General features: G+C 31.3%; 2 protein-coding genes across 4 annotated transcripts; one reads left to right on the top strand and one right to left on the bottom strand.

Moving 5' to 3' along the window:
* Positions 1-772: 772 nt before the first annotated feature.
* Positions 773-1,729, top strand: LOC111014698 (uncharacterized). The gene has a single exon (XM_022289501.2). It carries the CDS (start codon positions 961-963, stop codon positions 1,666-1,668), a length of 708 nt encoding a protein of 235 aa, XP_022145193.1. The 5' UTR covers positions 773-960; the 3' UTR covers positions 1,669-1,729.
* Positions 1,730-7,765: 6,036 nt separating this feature from the next.
* Positions 7,766-14,732, bottom strand: LOC111014743 (MAK16 protein-like protein). Of its 3 annotated transcripts, XR_015791073.1 has the most exons (10): positions 14,542-14,732; positions 14,333-14,442; positions 12,797-12,915; positions 12,603-12,700; positions 9,901-9,988; positions 9,625-9,756; positions 9,392-9,500; positions 9,035-9,168; positions 8,198-8,354; positions 7,766-8,109 (listed from the first exon to the last, which is right to left on the bottom strand). XR_015791073.1 is itself a non-coding variant. In XM_022289551.2 (9 exons), exons 1-9 carry the CDS (start codon positions 14,601-14,603, stop codon positions 8,310-8,312), a joined length of 897 nt encoding a protein of 298 aa, XP_022145243.1. In that variant the 5' UTR covers positions 14,604-14,732; the 3' UTR covers positions 7,766-8,309. The 3 variants fall into 3 exon arrangements, 2 of the variants coding, with proteins under 2 accessions (XP_022145243.1, XP_087980738.1); XM_022289551.2 differs by having other exon boundaries at positions 7,766-8,354; XM_088124612.1 differs by having other exon boundaries at positions 7,766-8,354; positions 9,392-9,502; positions 9,630-9,756.
* Between the last annotated feature and the right edge of the window lie 1,050 nt (positions 14,733-15,782).

The following is a 15,782-nucleotide window of genomic DNA, read 5'->3' as shown; positions in this document are numbered from 1 at the left end:
AGTTTGACTATGAAATTTGGAGTAAATATCCCTTTGTTTCTTGAAATTTTAAAATGCACACTAAGATTGGAATTAGGTGTCTATTTGGCCCTCAAGTTATAAAATGAATAATTTTGCTTATTGAAATTTGAAAATAGTAATTTGAACGTTAGTTAACCTTTTGTGGACAACAGGATGATGGCGTCTCCCTCTCTCCTTTATTCTAGACCTTGGAACGAAAGACAATGTGAGAGGTCTATTTCTCCTTTAAATAAATAAATAGAGACATATATAGGTGGGTCAAGGGGTATTGGTTTCAAAACAGAGTTTAATTTTTATTAGATAATCAGTAAAAGAATTAACTAACAGATGCAAAATTTGGAAACCAAAAGAAAATATCTGAAAAACAATTGGTCAAAACAGAGTCAAAATAAACATTTAGATACCAAAAATAAAAAATAAATCTCAACATTACTTTTTACACAAGTCATTAGAAAAATAATAGATCAAAATAAAATAAATACAAAATTTTTTATAATTACGAAATTGGACTGTTTAGATTCGTCTAATCAGATTTTTATTATTAAAAATCCTAATTTTAGTACCTATTTCTTTTGTTTTAATATATAGTTTTTGAAATTTCATTATTATTATTATTTTGAAATTTGGCTGAAAATTTCACATTGTTTCTAAGGAACCCGTACAAAAGAAAAGAAAAAGGGTGATTTTAATTTGTCTTTGGCAAATAAAACCTAAAAATTACTTTTACACAAGTTACTAATAAAAAGAAGAAAAAAAAAATGAATCGCACGAATATTTCTCTCTCCAATCGTGTGAGTCCCCTCTCCTTGAGTAAAAAGTTTCTACCAAAATAAAATAAAATAAAATAATAATAAAGAAAATTGTGTTTTTAAGCGGCGAAGAAGAACACAGTCGAAATCGCTCCCTTCATTTTCTCCTCATTCTTCCATCGTTCCTCCAATGGAGATTAAGCGGAAAGGCAAAGTACACCCGTCACCGTCGCCATCGTCTTCCTCCTCCGTCTTCAAGCTACTTCCGGCCGCTATTTTGGCCCTAATCTCCGTCCTCTCCCTCGAGGAACGCGAAGTTTTGGCTTACATGATTGCCAGGTCCATCCAATCCTCCGCATTCGCTTCCACTCGCGATTCCAGGAAGAAATCCGCCAGAAAAGCTTCAATCAATGGCGGAATCGCTACCATTACTTCCGGCAACCACAAAACTCCGATGTTCTCTTGCGATTGCTTCTACTGCTACACCGCCTACTGGTGCCGCTGGGACTCCTCTCCCAATCGCGACCTCATCCACCACGCCATTGACGCCTTCGAAGATCACTTGCCGATCGCCGAGAAGCCGAAGAACAACGCCGCCCGAGCCAAGCGGCGACACAGAATCCGCAATCAAGCCATCGACAAGTCCGTTCCAGTAGTTCAATGTCCGCCGCTGGAGCCCGACCAGTGCTCCGCCGTCCTTCCGCCTTCGCCGGAGCGCGACGACGGAGGCGAAGGAAGCCTGGCGGCGGAGGATGGGGAGAGCGGTGCAGCGGAGGACGTGAGCACCGCCGCCGCCGCCGACCATCAGAAGGGTTTGGCGACGATTGTGGTGCCGGACGTGTTGCGGTATTTCAAATCCCGTTTTAGTAGTCTGTGGAATCCGAATACGAATCCATAAATTATTTTTTCCGAGGCCCAAAAATTATTTAATTAAATAATATATATATTTATATTTAAAATTTTATGGCGTGCTATTAATTATTAAACGTCGGTCTCTCGCTTTTCTGAATGCAATTTTATTTTCGAAATTTCGGTGATTCTGTCCCTTTTTGTTTAGAGCATTTGCATTTTTGGTTCCTCTTTATTTTCCAGGAAAGTTCTTCAGAACATACATTCTTTGTATAGTTAGTGAATCATAGATTTGGTGGTATTTCAATATTTAGTACTTATTGATTCTAATTATTTCTATAGTATCAAATTTATTGTTTTATTGTTTCTTGTTAATTAAACAGTATTGCTGAGTTGACCTGGTCAAGGCATTATACACCTCTGTTGAAAATATTACGTAGAATAGTAATAAATTAGTATATGGCTATTATGCTAATTCTATTGTGTCAACATATTTTGGATGTTCTTGAAATAAATCAAATAGATTGCTAGAATTTTTAATATTTAAGTACATGGTCATATGACCGAAGTTTGAATTATTTTTTTAATCTCTATGAAATTCTTTCACTTGTCCTGATGATTTAAGTTCTTGCATCTCGATGACCACCTACTTTAGAATGAGCATCATGAATCATGATTTATATTAACTTGTCTTAAATTTAGCATGGAGTACTTACTAAGAAAAATATTATTAATAAGAAGTTAAATTCTAAATTTAATCTCTAAACATGTAAAATTGTATTGATTTAGTTGGTAAGTTTTTTTTTTTGTTTTGACATAATCTAAATTTTTAATTTTGTGCTTAGTATGTTCATGTTCTTTAACTTTGTTAACTTAATGTTGCACAATTGATTATATTAATGGAGTTGGTTTTGGTTTTTTTTTTTTCTTTTTAGGAATTTGACCAATTCTCTGAACCTTAAACTTGTCTCATTAAGTTGCCATTAATATAGTTAACATGGCACGAAATGAAATTGAAGACAAAATAAAGATCTATTAGACACATAATTATAAGTTCATAGATGTAATTAATGGTTCATAAAATTAATTAATTAATTAATTTATACGTAATTTGAATTTGTATAATTAATTAATTTATTTAAAGTATAAATAAATAATATATAATAAGTAAAATAAAAAAATATCATTTCTGAGAAAAAATAAAAAAAAATTATGTTTTTACAAGATCTATACCAAATATGACTATTCTATTTTTAGACATCACATTCTAAATTTTTTTTTTTTTTCAGAAGACACATTCTAAAATTTTATAATCAAGCAATATTCCCACCTTTCTCAGAATATATATATATATATATATATATATATATATATATATATATATATATGTATTCCACAGTCATTTCTACTTTTTCTTAACATAAATAAAGACGCTTTTCTGCACTTTAAAAAAATTTCAAAAAACACATTTTATTTTGGAAAATATATTTTGTGATTACTAAACATGGAAAAAAATAAATAAACATAGAAATATGAAATCACCATTGATATTATTGCCGGTTGGTCTCGCGGGAAGTGGCAAAAATATCTCTTCTTTTTATTGATTTGCCAGCCACTGAATTACAATCAAATTTAACATAAATTTAGATCAAATATTATAAAAATGGAAAACTTAAATAAAAAAATAAATAATGACAAATATAATAGTAAAAAAAAGAGTGACTACATTTATTTATTTATTTATTTTTTACATTAAAAGAGTGACTATAATTATATGTAGGTTAATATGTGATAGCAATTAATTAATATGTATTCAATCCACACCAATATTTGCTACATTAAAAAAGTAGGTAAATTAGTAGTTTATGACAATAGATTTGCAACAAAGAGTATGGTGAATGTAACTCACGTTTCATGCTTCATCAATTTTGAGATAACTCTAGTCTAGTCAGACGGATGGTTCGACCCAATTAATCGAGGCGATAAAAATTTATTGATTTAAGATTATTAAAGCTAATTAATGATTATTGAGGTTTTTTAGTACAACATTTAGGGGTAGGGATTCGAGTTAACGACTTATTGGTCGAAGATATATACCTTAACCAATTGAGTTATGTGTTGACAATGATCAATTGAGATTCTACATTCTGATGCCTCAAGAAAACATGTCGGTCCCTCCTCCACTTACAGAGTGGGTGCGCAGAGTGCATCAAAAGAAGGATGTCGAGCACACCAGAAAGTCATGAATACTCCAATGTGGTTAGAGGTGCTAACAAACTCACCCAACGGACATCTACCATGATTGTACCATAAACGCTGCCTCACCATTCTAATGTAGCAGAAAAGGATGTGGAATATCGGGCCGATTGACTGTCTATCCTGCTTTACTTCTCTCTCATTCCATATATAAGAAAAAGAGCAACCCTAAGCAGGGTAAGCAGCATTCTTCCTTGTAAGGATTCGACAACACTTTTAAGCAAATTTTCACTTTTGAGATTACTGTTTTCTTACTCTATTTGCTCCATACCGATTTGCTCCCTACTTGAGTTTTAACTTAAGCATCAGACTACATTCGACTGAGTATCACACCAGTGTTAAATTTCTGTGTACACGCATCAAAACCTTGGATATGAAGATGTATGTGGCACTATATATGTGGACCTCACCCAAAAATACACACACATATATATATATATTTTTTCAAATATGTAGTATTTGTAATTAGTTTTATACAGATATTGTATTTTTAAATATTCTAGAAAACTATTTTACAAATTAAAATTTCCTTTCAATTTTTGGTGCACAAGCATTGATAATACAATTGTTATTTTAACTTTAATTGTTTTCGTGTATTTTTTATGAGGAAAATCTATTGTTTGATAATGGTTTTGCTTTTAGAAAGTAACATACTTCCTCTCTATTCTTTTAATTTATTTTTTATCATTCTTTAAAAAATATTTGAATTATTCAACAAATTTTGAACTATATATATATATAAAGAAAGAAATAAAGCATCGTTTCTGTAGTAATATGGAAAAATAAATAATTCAAATAGTTGTGAGAAGAAAACATCTATTCATCTATTGAGTTCATCTGAGACCATGTTCATTCATGCAATATATTTAAAATTTTATTTTAATCATAATTGTATTTTTGAAATTTTTTTTAATAGATTTTGAGGTGCGTGAGATACAAAATTGAAAGTTTAATTATATATTTTTAAACTTAAGGAATATGTTAGATACAATCTTAGAAGTTTAAAGATCTATTTGACACAACTCTAAAAATTTATGGACTAAACTTATAATTCATGGACTCTAAAAATAGCGGTGGAACTTTTCAATCAATGAATAAATGTTCAAACAACTATTTCAATTATGGTTTATATACTATTTTGATCTATATACTTTCGGTTTCGATTCATTTTAGTCCATGTATTTTTAAAATATCCATTTTGATCTCTAGACTTTTGTTCATTTTAATCCATGCACATTCAAAACGTTTGTTTTAGTCTCTATACTTTTAAAAAATGGCAATTTTGGTCATTATTCGAAAATTTTGAATACAAATTATATACCCAATATAAACCATTTAATACAAAGTTATGGCAAGATTTCAAGAAATTGAGTGAGTGAAACATCATGCTAAAATTTTGGTTAAAATAATTAAATAAGATAAAAATGAAAATGAAGGACCGTTTAATAACCATTTCATTAAACAAGATTATTTCGTAATCAATTCATTTTTTTTTCAAAAACCAGTTCGATAAACATTTCATTTTTATTTTTTTAAAAACAAGATGGTTTAATAACCAATTCAATTTTCTATTTTTAAATTCTATATAAATTTCAAAAAGAAAAAAGGTAGTTTCAAAAAACTTATTTCCGTTTTTCAAAATCTGATTTTTTTTTTCTAATACTCAAATTTTCTTTTCTATTTCTCATATTTATCTCTAAAAACTTTCTTTCACTCTAAAATTTTTTTATTTCTAAATTTCTCTGTACAAAATTAATTTGAAAAGTTTCTTACTTTGAATATTTATTATTATTTCGCTCTCTTTCCAAAATTTTCATTCCATGTATTTTTTTATTATGTTAAATAAATTTCTCTCTACAAAATTAATTTTTCCCTCTCTAAAATATTCCTACTGAATATTTATTATTATTTGTCTCTCTTCAATTTTTTCATCTCTGTGTATTTTTATTTTTTATTCTATTAAATAAATTTATCTTTACAAAATTAATTTTTCTCTCTCTAAAATTTTCGTACTTATTTATTATTATTTATCTCTCTCTGAAATTTTCATCTCTATGTATTTTTATTTTTTATTCTGTTAAATAAATTTCTCTCTACAAATTTTATTTTTCTCTCTCTAAAATTTTTATAGTTTAAATATTTATTATTATTTGTTTATCTGCCAAAATTTTCATCTCTATGTATTTTTATGTTTTATTATTTTTCTAACAGATTAGTTTCATTTCTCTTAATATTATTCAAACTTTTTTCTCTCTAAAATTTCGTCTTTTATAACTTTTCTTTCTCAACCTAATCTATTTTTCCATCTTCTTTTCTCGTTCAATTTTCTTTCACGATAACTTTTACTTGTATTTACTTATTTTCTTTAAAAATTATATTTTAAATCTTGTTTTTATGTCTGAATTTTTTCCACTATGATTTTTCTTTTCCACCCCAAAAATAGGAAATGCATGTCCCAACTCCGTTCCCAATTCCATTTTTTAAAATAATTAATATATATTTATTATGTTTTTTTTTAATTTTTTAAATTTTAAAAATAATTAATAACCAATAATTTTTTCGAGAACATATCTCAAACCGAAGAATGAGGTAGAAACGAGGAGTAACACGGGTATGAGAATTGAGGATAGTATTCTCACTCGCACTCACACCATTGTCACCTCTACTCTACATAGAATTTTCTCTATTATTTTCAGTTTTCTAACTTTTTAAAAACAAAAAATTAAAAATAGTTATTAAACATGTTTGGTTTTCTGTTTTTCAAAAACAAAAAACAAAAAAATGGTTATCAAGCATATATCGTTTTTGCTTTTTAAAAACAGAAAACCAAAAACAAAAACTAAAAACAAGAAAAACCAAAAATATAAATGGTTATCAAACGGGCTCGAAGGGATCAAAATTATCATTTTTTTAAAGTATATGATCAAAATGAACGTTTCAAAAGAATATGGACTAAAATGAACAAATTTTGGAAGTATAAAGACCAAAAATGACGTTTTATAAGTAAAGAGACCAAAATGAATAAAATATGAAAGTATATAAACCAAACAAATATTTAAACCTTAATTATCCATTCTTCACATCATTACAGCAATGATCTTCGACCTAAAAAAATAGAAAAGTAACTATCTTAACTTATAAATTATACTCAAATTACAGCGTGTAGATCTCTTACTAATCTCCCCAAGTATGAGGGAATGTTAAGCGATGTCATAAAATTAAATTATAAATTTGGTCCTTAAACTTCAAGTTGTATCAAATAAGTCCCTAAAATTTATAAAGTATAAGTTAAACTTTCAATGTTATGTCTAATAAACTTTTAAACTTTAAAAAACATCGGTAAATATTTTAGTGAATCCATGAACTTTTATGTCAAGCTTATAAATTAAAAAAAAAAAAAAATTCTACAAGGACTAAGAGTTGCTACACTATAAAATTGTACGACATATTTGACAAAATATTAAAAATTCCAAGACATATTACACTTTAAAATTAACTATTGGATGCAAACTCTAAATATTCAAGAGAACTATAATGTATTACTCTCGTTTCTTCTTTTCATTTCATGTTCTTGATATATCAAATTTTAAATTTAAAGAATTAAAACTTTACATGAAAACTAATTTGGAAAAGTCCTTTCAAGATTTTAATGTTATTTTTATTATTTTTTTAAATATTCATTATACAATTTATAAGTCAAGATGAAAAATAATCATTTTAAAACTGAAAACAAAAATAAGGAAAAAAAATCCATAATTTATATTATACTCAAAGAATCCATAATTTATATACAATTTCAGAAGGGTCTTTAAAAAAATGAAGAACGAAAAACAAGTTTCTACGTCCCTCAAAAACTAGAAATAATAAACAAAAAATGAAAAACAGAAACATTAATGCACAATACTTTCGAGTTTTGAGGATTAAACTCGTAATTTAACCTACATTGAAGATTGACATTCTGTTGACGAATTCAATCAGTTATTTCTTTCAAGATCTGTAGGATTTACCATAAATAATACAAAGGCAGGAAATGCCAAACAAACAGAAATCATGTTTCATGATGGATTCTATCTATCTACTAGTATTCGTATCTGCAAATTCTAATATTATGAATAAAATAAAATACAATGGCCTGTTTCTTGTTCCAATAACCAAAAACAAAAATGAGAAACCTTGACTGGCAGGTGACTCTCTGAGAAAGAAAATGCTGAATCTGAATGTGTTTCCTTAGGACCTAATGCGTTTCATCAGAGACAGCAAAATGCAATCAAACTGTCAATCTAGGACCGGAATGCCATGCTCGAAATTAACAAAAATCTTACCGTTCCCACTACCAATCTTCGCTGTCGCTGAATTACGAAGAAGAACAAAAATCCTATCGTCTCATTACATTAACCTCTTCAGCCTCCTCTACAACAACAGGTAAAGAACTTTCTAGTGGACAGTTGTTTGGCGCTCATCAGCATCTTCATGCTCAACCTAACAAGATATGGCACAAGGAACCTTGTTCATAACCACAAGAAAAATGGAAGTAGCACAAACGCATACCATGTATCATAGTTCTATTTCAAAAAACGTGCCACAAAACAAATGCACAATGATAAGATCCAGTTCATACCATATTGCTAGAAAAACCTATCTTCCAAGAATAAAATTTTACTGTATGGCGAGTAATCGGTCATTCAAGTAAATGGATTGCATACAAACATGAATTATTATGCACTAGATGCATCATGGAAAACTACAAATGTCCAACCAATATGAGGTAAATTGCTGACATAAGTATAGTTCCAAGACATCTAAGGCATTGGAATCTCTTAAAAGTTGTGATTTGAATCTCTATCTAATGGTGACACTAAAAGAAAATAGAGAAAATTTGTACTGTTTCAGATAGCTTTTTCTGTAATCTTCATGCATCAGGAATTAATGACCACAGACAGAAAATGGAAGAAAAAAGTAGTTTCCTTTATCCAGCAGATAGGAACCATACGAGAGTGGGGCAAGAGTGCATGAATAATGTCAGTTATCCTAAAAACCATCACTAACCATCTTATGAAATGAACAAGTCCACAAGACTAACAAAACAGCAAAGATTCAAATTATATTAATGCAATTTTTCCGACTGACTGTTCAAGTGATGGTAGGAAATTAACTATTACCTCAACTATAACCCTCGCTTTCTTCTTCAGTTTGGCATGAGCATCTTTCTCTAGCTTCCTCAAAGAAAGAGTAGACTCCTTTCTACCTCTCTTGTGCGGAACATCTGTGTCTTCAAGATCTTCATCTATTCCATCTGAATCATCAGAACATTTACACTCAGTTCTAATAACACCAAGCAAAACCCTCTTGTTTCTACACCTATTTACCGGGATAAAAAAGAACCTCACTTCTGGTTTTACAAGATCTATGTATACATTATCCAAAAAAAACATAGAGCTGGTGCATCTCTAATAAGAAAGAACTGGAATGATTTGTTGAAAACTTGAAATAATTTGTTATTCTAAAGGCTGCTTTACCACTATCTTCATCTGCTTCGGGATTATGGATTGCAAGACCACCAAAATCTTCCATATCTTCTTCTTCTTCTAATTCTTCATATCCTTCAACATATTCTATTTCAGGTTCCTGCTTATTCCAAGCAAAAATACAAATTATCAAATAATGGAATATATAATCCTTAATCAGTCCCAGACTCTCCCTCAAAGGAATGGAAAGGGCGAGGGTACTAATAGAAATTTTGCAGTACTACCTCCTCCTCCTCTTCACTGGCGGCCTGTAATTCGTCCATTTCAAGAACTTGATTATATGCTTCGACAGGATAGTTGTATATATCACCATATACTCCTTTCTTAAGGCGTTCTAATAGTTCCTTTTCAATGCTCTGCAGAAAAGTAGATCTTCAATACAGTTTCCCCACATTAAGTACTCAGTAAAGAAAAAATCTTTCTTGCAGAAACAAAATAAACTTCATTGGTTTCAATATCAAGAATATACCAAAGTTCAACAAAAATCTTGAAAGTACAACCTTATCCAACAATGCTGCTTTCTCAGCCTTTTGCTCCCTTCTGGCTTCTCTTTTAATCTCTTTTCTGGGAGTTGTCATGATTTTCTCCCTGTTCGGCCATTAAAGTAATACATAGTTAGATCAAGGAAATCAAATCTTCTAAACATTTATAATAAACTACTTCTCATTAAGGCATCAGATTAGATGCATAAAACAGGATTAAGGAAACAAGAGAGACTACAATTCTTTATTATGTACAGACAGACAATCAAATGACAATATAGAACATAAGGAATGGATGAAGAAGAAATGTAAGAAATAATTAACCAAACAGAGATATTGGCGGTTTAGAAGCAGAGCAGCTATACTACAATCAGAAATTTCAATTAAGGGTACACGTGCAAGGGAGTAAGAGGGAAAGAGAAGGGGAGAGGAATCCAGATAATTTCAGGAGAAGAATTGTCACTCCACATGACCTTTTAGAACAATATTTCATCCTTCAGATTGTCTCTTACTTCCTCTCCTCTGTTAAACCATAATAGCGAGAACACTCGAGCTCTTGCAATTTAAAACTTTAAAGTTACCAATACTATTTTCCAAAAACAGAAATAAATAAAAAGATACTACAATGTCCTCCCAAAGATTTTGAGGATTTTAAGATGGTCTTAGTTCAACAATGCTGAGTTCAGAACTACAAGATAATAGACAGCAATTTCAAACGTCTAACTCAAATTCTGTGGATAAATGCAATGTTTGCTTCTTTATAGCATTTGTGGGATGAGAGAAACCAAAGAAGTTATGAAGGGGCAAACTTCAGCACTAGTGTTTGGGACCTCATTCACTTCCATGCTCCTTGTGGTGTCACCTATCTACCTATCTTAAAAGTTTTGTAATTATGTTTTTTTTTTTTTTTTTGCATTTTTGGGCCAACTAAGAAGCTTTTTGTAAGTCTCTGGCTGCTTGGGGATTTCTCATTCCCATCCTTTTGTATATGACCTTTTGATCAATACAATTTCTATTTATTAAACAGGGAAAAAAAATGTGCTAGAAAAATCCAAGACCAGGAAAGTCTCCCAAAAATATCATTGGTGATACATGGAGGAAATAGCTCCGTGCTTGTGTATCTGGCACATATTTTTTCCTTAATCATTAATGGAAGACCTAGAGGTAAAATTTAGCATCTAAGGCCAAAGACAAGAAGCATAGCTCAACTAGATGATACCAGTAACCTTCCTTAAGGTTGGAGATTTGAATTCCCACCACCACCCCCACACCTCGATGAAGTTAAAAAAAAAAAAGGCCTTAGAGAAGGGAATCTGCTTCCTCCCATCCTTTTTATCATGGTCGCATAGTGCCTCATTAATGGATTTAATATGTGAAATTCATCTATTTCCATTAGTCATTTACAATTTGTGATGACCTTTTTTTCTATATTAATGATAAAAGGAGGATAGACAACCCCTTCATCATTGTAGATATTTTTTAAGATGCTTTAAGTCTTAACATAAATTATAGCAAATCAGAGATTCTGGAAATACTTTCCTCGGGCTCCCATTAAATGGTAAGAATCGTTCTTCATCTTTCTAGGCTCCAATCATTAAGCAAGTTGACCATGACCTCCATAAATGGAAGCATTCCAATATTGCCAAAGTAGGTCGTCTCACCATCACACAAGCAACTCTCTCCAACCTCCTTTTATATTATTTATCTCTTTTTACAATTTTATCTACAACTGCAAAAGCAGTAGAGGAAATTTTCAAAGATTTCTTATGGGAACATTGGGAAGTGATAAAAGAGAGGAAGGATCTCATTCAGTGAATTGGAACCAGAGTCAATTGCCCAAGGAATATGAAAGTACGGATATTGGTGGCTGATTGCTGGGACAATGAACATGGAGATTGGAATCTGGGATTCAGAAGAGGAATTATGGATAGAGAGTGGCATAGTTGGATTCAATTGGTGGAGATCCTGAATTCTTTTCGCTGGGGAAATGGAGAAGACAAGGTGGAATGGACTTTTAATGGTGAGAAGTGATTTACCACCAAATCTTCCGTTTTAAAGTTAACTGAAGTTACTCCTAAGCTTAAAGCTCCTTTCGTAACCAAGATTTGGAAGTTTTAACTGTCCAAAGAAGGTGAAGGTGTTCTTGTGGAGTCTTGACTATCTTGGCCCCTGCCCTTAGGTTGTTGCTCCTTTTTTATCTCTAGTACCTGATGTTTCTTATTTAAAAGAAGCAAAATACTGGTATTGGCATTGTCGAACTGAGAAACTAAGCCCTCATAGCGGAATGGATATGGAGGTTCTTGATTGAAAAAGATGCATTATGGAGAAGAGCTATTGAGGGTAAATATGGTTACAATCACACACATTCTTGGCCTGCTACAAAAAATAAAAGTCGCTTTAAGGACCCCTGCTTTACCCTTAGAAGTTGACTGATCGCATTATGAAAAGAACCAAATGCACTTTGGTCTCCTTTTGGCATGACATATGGACTGAATGCACCCCTCTATACTATATTAAAATTATAAATAGTGATCTTTTCATTTTGCCATTTTTTCAATCAGAGTCAGGAAAGCAAATAAGATTTACATAATGAATGTTATCAAGTACCCATGTCCATGTGTTAGCATAGGTAGAACAACTTTTTTCATCATTCAATGAAAAGTTCAAATAGAACAACAGCCTCAGTTCAAAAACAAAGAAAGGTGCAGAAAATATTGAACCTTGTTTTCAAAGCAAGCTTCCTCATACGTATCCGCATTTGGGTCATTTTAGTCAATCGTTGCTTTGTTTTGTGTACAAGTACCTTAGGCCAATACATCTGTCAACAGCATAAAAAGATAAGTTAAAAAATTTGAAAAAGAGAATGTAAAAGATTAAACTAAGATGCAGAGCATAGACTTAGATGATTACTTACCAGATGTTTATCTATAATTTCCAGTGCCTTTTCATAATTTCTGGGCAACTTAACTCTTTCCCACAACTCATTTGGCTTATGAGCTCTTTCAATTGTCTTCATATAAAGATAGAAAACTCCTGCAGTAACAATAGAATAATATTTTGCTAATTTAACTCAATAAAATAAGTCATCAATAGGTAGCTAAATTAGCGAGATTTATAATTGGCACTGGCATATATTATATGAGAAACGAAGAATTATTTAAAAAAGAATTGTATCTCAGGAAAAGAAGATATTTTCATGGGGAGAATGGTCTGGATGCAGAGACTTCATGGCATCAAATTTGAATGAATAAGTACTCTCATCCATGTCGCATCCACTACTCCATCAAGTAGATCCAATTGTAAACCACTACTAAAATTGAAGTAGATGATTAAGTTTTGAAGGCTGGATTAAACTTTGTTATTTTTATTATTTTATACTTCATTTATAATGCGAGTTGTTTAGGGGGAGTATGGGTACTGTACTTGACATTATTTCTTATATCCATTCACAATGTTGTACGTACGTTGGTTGAAGCTGTTATATTCAACAATTACTTGTAGTCCATAAAGTTTCACATACGATGTTGAAGCTCATTTTGAATTCAATGAACATGTAAAGGTGGGGATTCAAATCCCCAACCTTTAGGTCAATGATTTATTTTTTTATACCAAACAACACTTTTTATTGAGAGAAATGAAAAAAACCAGCCCTGAAGGAGGAAGCCCCCTAAAGAAAATAACTCCAATCCAAAAGAATAAGGCCTAACGGATAATTACAAAAGGACTTAGAAACGGAGCCCGAAACCGAAGTATTAAATCTAATGATCTCCCAAACGTAATCTACTGACTTCTCCACCCCCTAAACAGTCTATGATTCCTTTCCAACCAACCTTTAGGTCAACGATATATACCTTGACTAGTTGAGCAATGCTTAGGTTATGATATTAAAGCTCTTTAAAATGCTCAACAACTATTGAATAGAATGTGGATAACTTGGGGCCATCTAGTAACAATATCCCGTTTCCTATTTTCTGCTTCCTTGTTCTAACCACTTCTTATTTCTTAGTAAGTACAACATTCAAAGAATTTGTCGTTTTTATAATATTATAAGCTGGAAATGATAGAATTACTAATACAATTAACATTTTGAACATTGGAAACGAGCACCAAAACTTGGATATCGTTCCTAAATGCACTGGAGCCTCAAAAACTAAGAACTAAAAAATAATAAATAAAAGAAGAAGAAGGAAAAGAAGAATAGAAGGTCATCAAACCGGCTTCAATTTTCTCAAATTCAGTTTAAGAGCCAACATCCAAAGGTCATAAACTGATATTCTTTATTCACTTCTGCAGACAATAATGCGAATAACACCATAGAGGTACAAAGATCCACTTTTATCAATCAATAGTGCAAAAAGAGTGCAGCACGCTCTAAATTGTAGTGAATAAAATCAACGCATCGACAACACACAAATAAACCCAATGAGAATTAATCAGAAGCAGGAAATACCGTCATGATCGCGAATAGTAGCATAGCGACTGTTAGCCAAAGGGCATGAGCTCCGATTACATATCCCAGTTACGTTATACGGATTTCTACAGAACTTCCCAGTCGTAATCCTACCAAAGCACAAACCCAGTCATAATTTTTCCAAAGAAAAACCACGAACACATTAGAAATATCAATTGCAAAAAAGGAAAAGAAAAAAAAAAACTTACTTGGCCATGAAGCTGCAGTGATTGTGGCGGATGACCTGCCATATGACTTCGTCGTGCTGCATCCTTTACTGCAAAAATTAAGAAATAATAACGAACGAAGCGTGTGCTAAGAAGCGGAATGTTTAGGGTTTATGAAGTCGTTCTGAGAGTTTCAGAGATGGAACCGGTAACTTCAGAAGAGGCGCTAAATCGGTGACGAAGGGTTTTGTTCTGAATGGGAATGAAGATGGGTTTTCCGGTTTTTTCAAAACCGGAATCCGGGCCGGATTTATTTTGAATATTGGAGAACCGGCCAAGAAAACTCGGTTTTCAGCTGAGCGAGAGAGAGCTGGCGGCTAGGGCAAAAAGTCTTTGTCTAATGGTTTTTTCTTTTTCTTTTATTTTTTATTTTAGTTTTAATTAAAGTGGGCTGGGCTGGTTTTTGCGGGATTATATGCTGCTTGACGACAATAACTGGGCCTGGGCTATTTCAAATTAGGGACTTATAACTAACCTAGTTTTAGAAAATATTTACAAAATAGTCAAGAGAATTAAAATATTTACAAAACTAATCTAAATTTTAGTATTTCGCATTTTTAGATTTAATTTTTTTTTCCTTTTTTGATCTATATCTGACAATAAGATATTTTTTCTGTTAATTTTAGAGTTTAGACATTCAAAATGTTTATTTTAGTACCTAAGTTTTTTTAAAATAATAATATTGGTCAACACCGTTCTTTTACCGTTAATTATTTAGCACATAGACGCCGTGACTTCAAATATTTTTATTAAGAAATTGAGGTAAGTATGTATTGGAATCATGTCGAGGCAACTAATTGGGTGACCCATTGTTTTTTAATTCAATATAGGAGTGGGAATTCAAACTTTTGATCTTTTGATCGACGATGATATATGTCTTAACCAGTTAAACTATGTTCATATTGACTTAAGTGACACATATTAAATGATATAATAATAGCAAAATAGATCATCTCAATATTTGAAAACTAGGATGGCTATTTTATAAAATTCAACCACTAAAATAAACATTTTATAATATTAGTGGTCAAAATAGAATAAACTATTTTTGAATGACTGCACCTAACTTGATTTTCAAAGTTATTTCAGCAAACACACTGATGTATTTAATTACATATATATGATGGAATTGTTGACGTTTGTCGATTCTTTATTTATTTCTTTACTCAATTTTTGTTTATTTTTTCATGATAAAAGTTGAAGTTAATTTTTCTGTGAGGAGT

The sequence above is a fragment of the Momordica charantia genome, assembly GCF_013281855.1.
Source record: "Momordica charantia cultivar OHB3-1 chromosome 5 unlocalized genomic scaffold, Mcharantia_2.0 BLBB01000005.1, whole genome shotgun sequence".
In the NCBI taxonomy this organism is placed as follows: Eukaryota; Viridiplantae; Streptophyta; class Magnoliopsida; order Cucurbitales; family Cucurbitaceae; genus Momordica; species Momordica charantia.
Note: the sequence above shows the minus strand (reverse complement) of the source record. Positions and strands in the feature narration are given on the sequence as shown.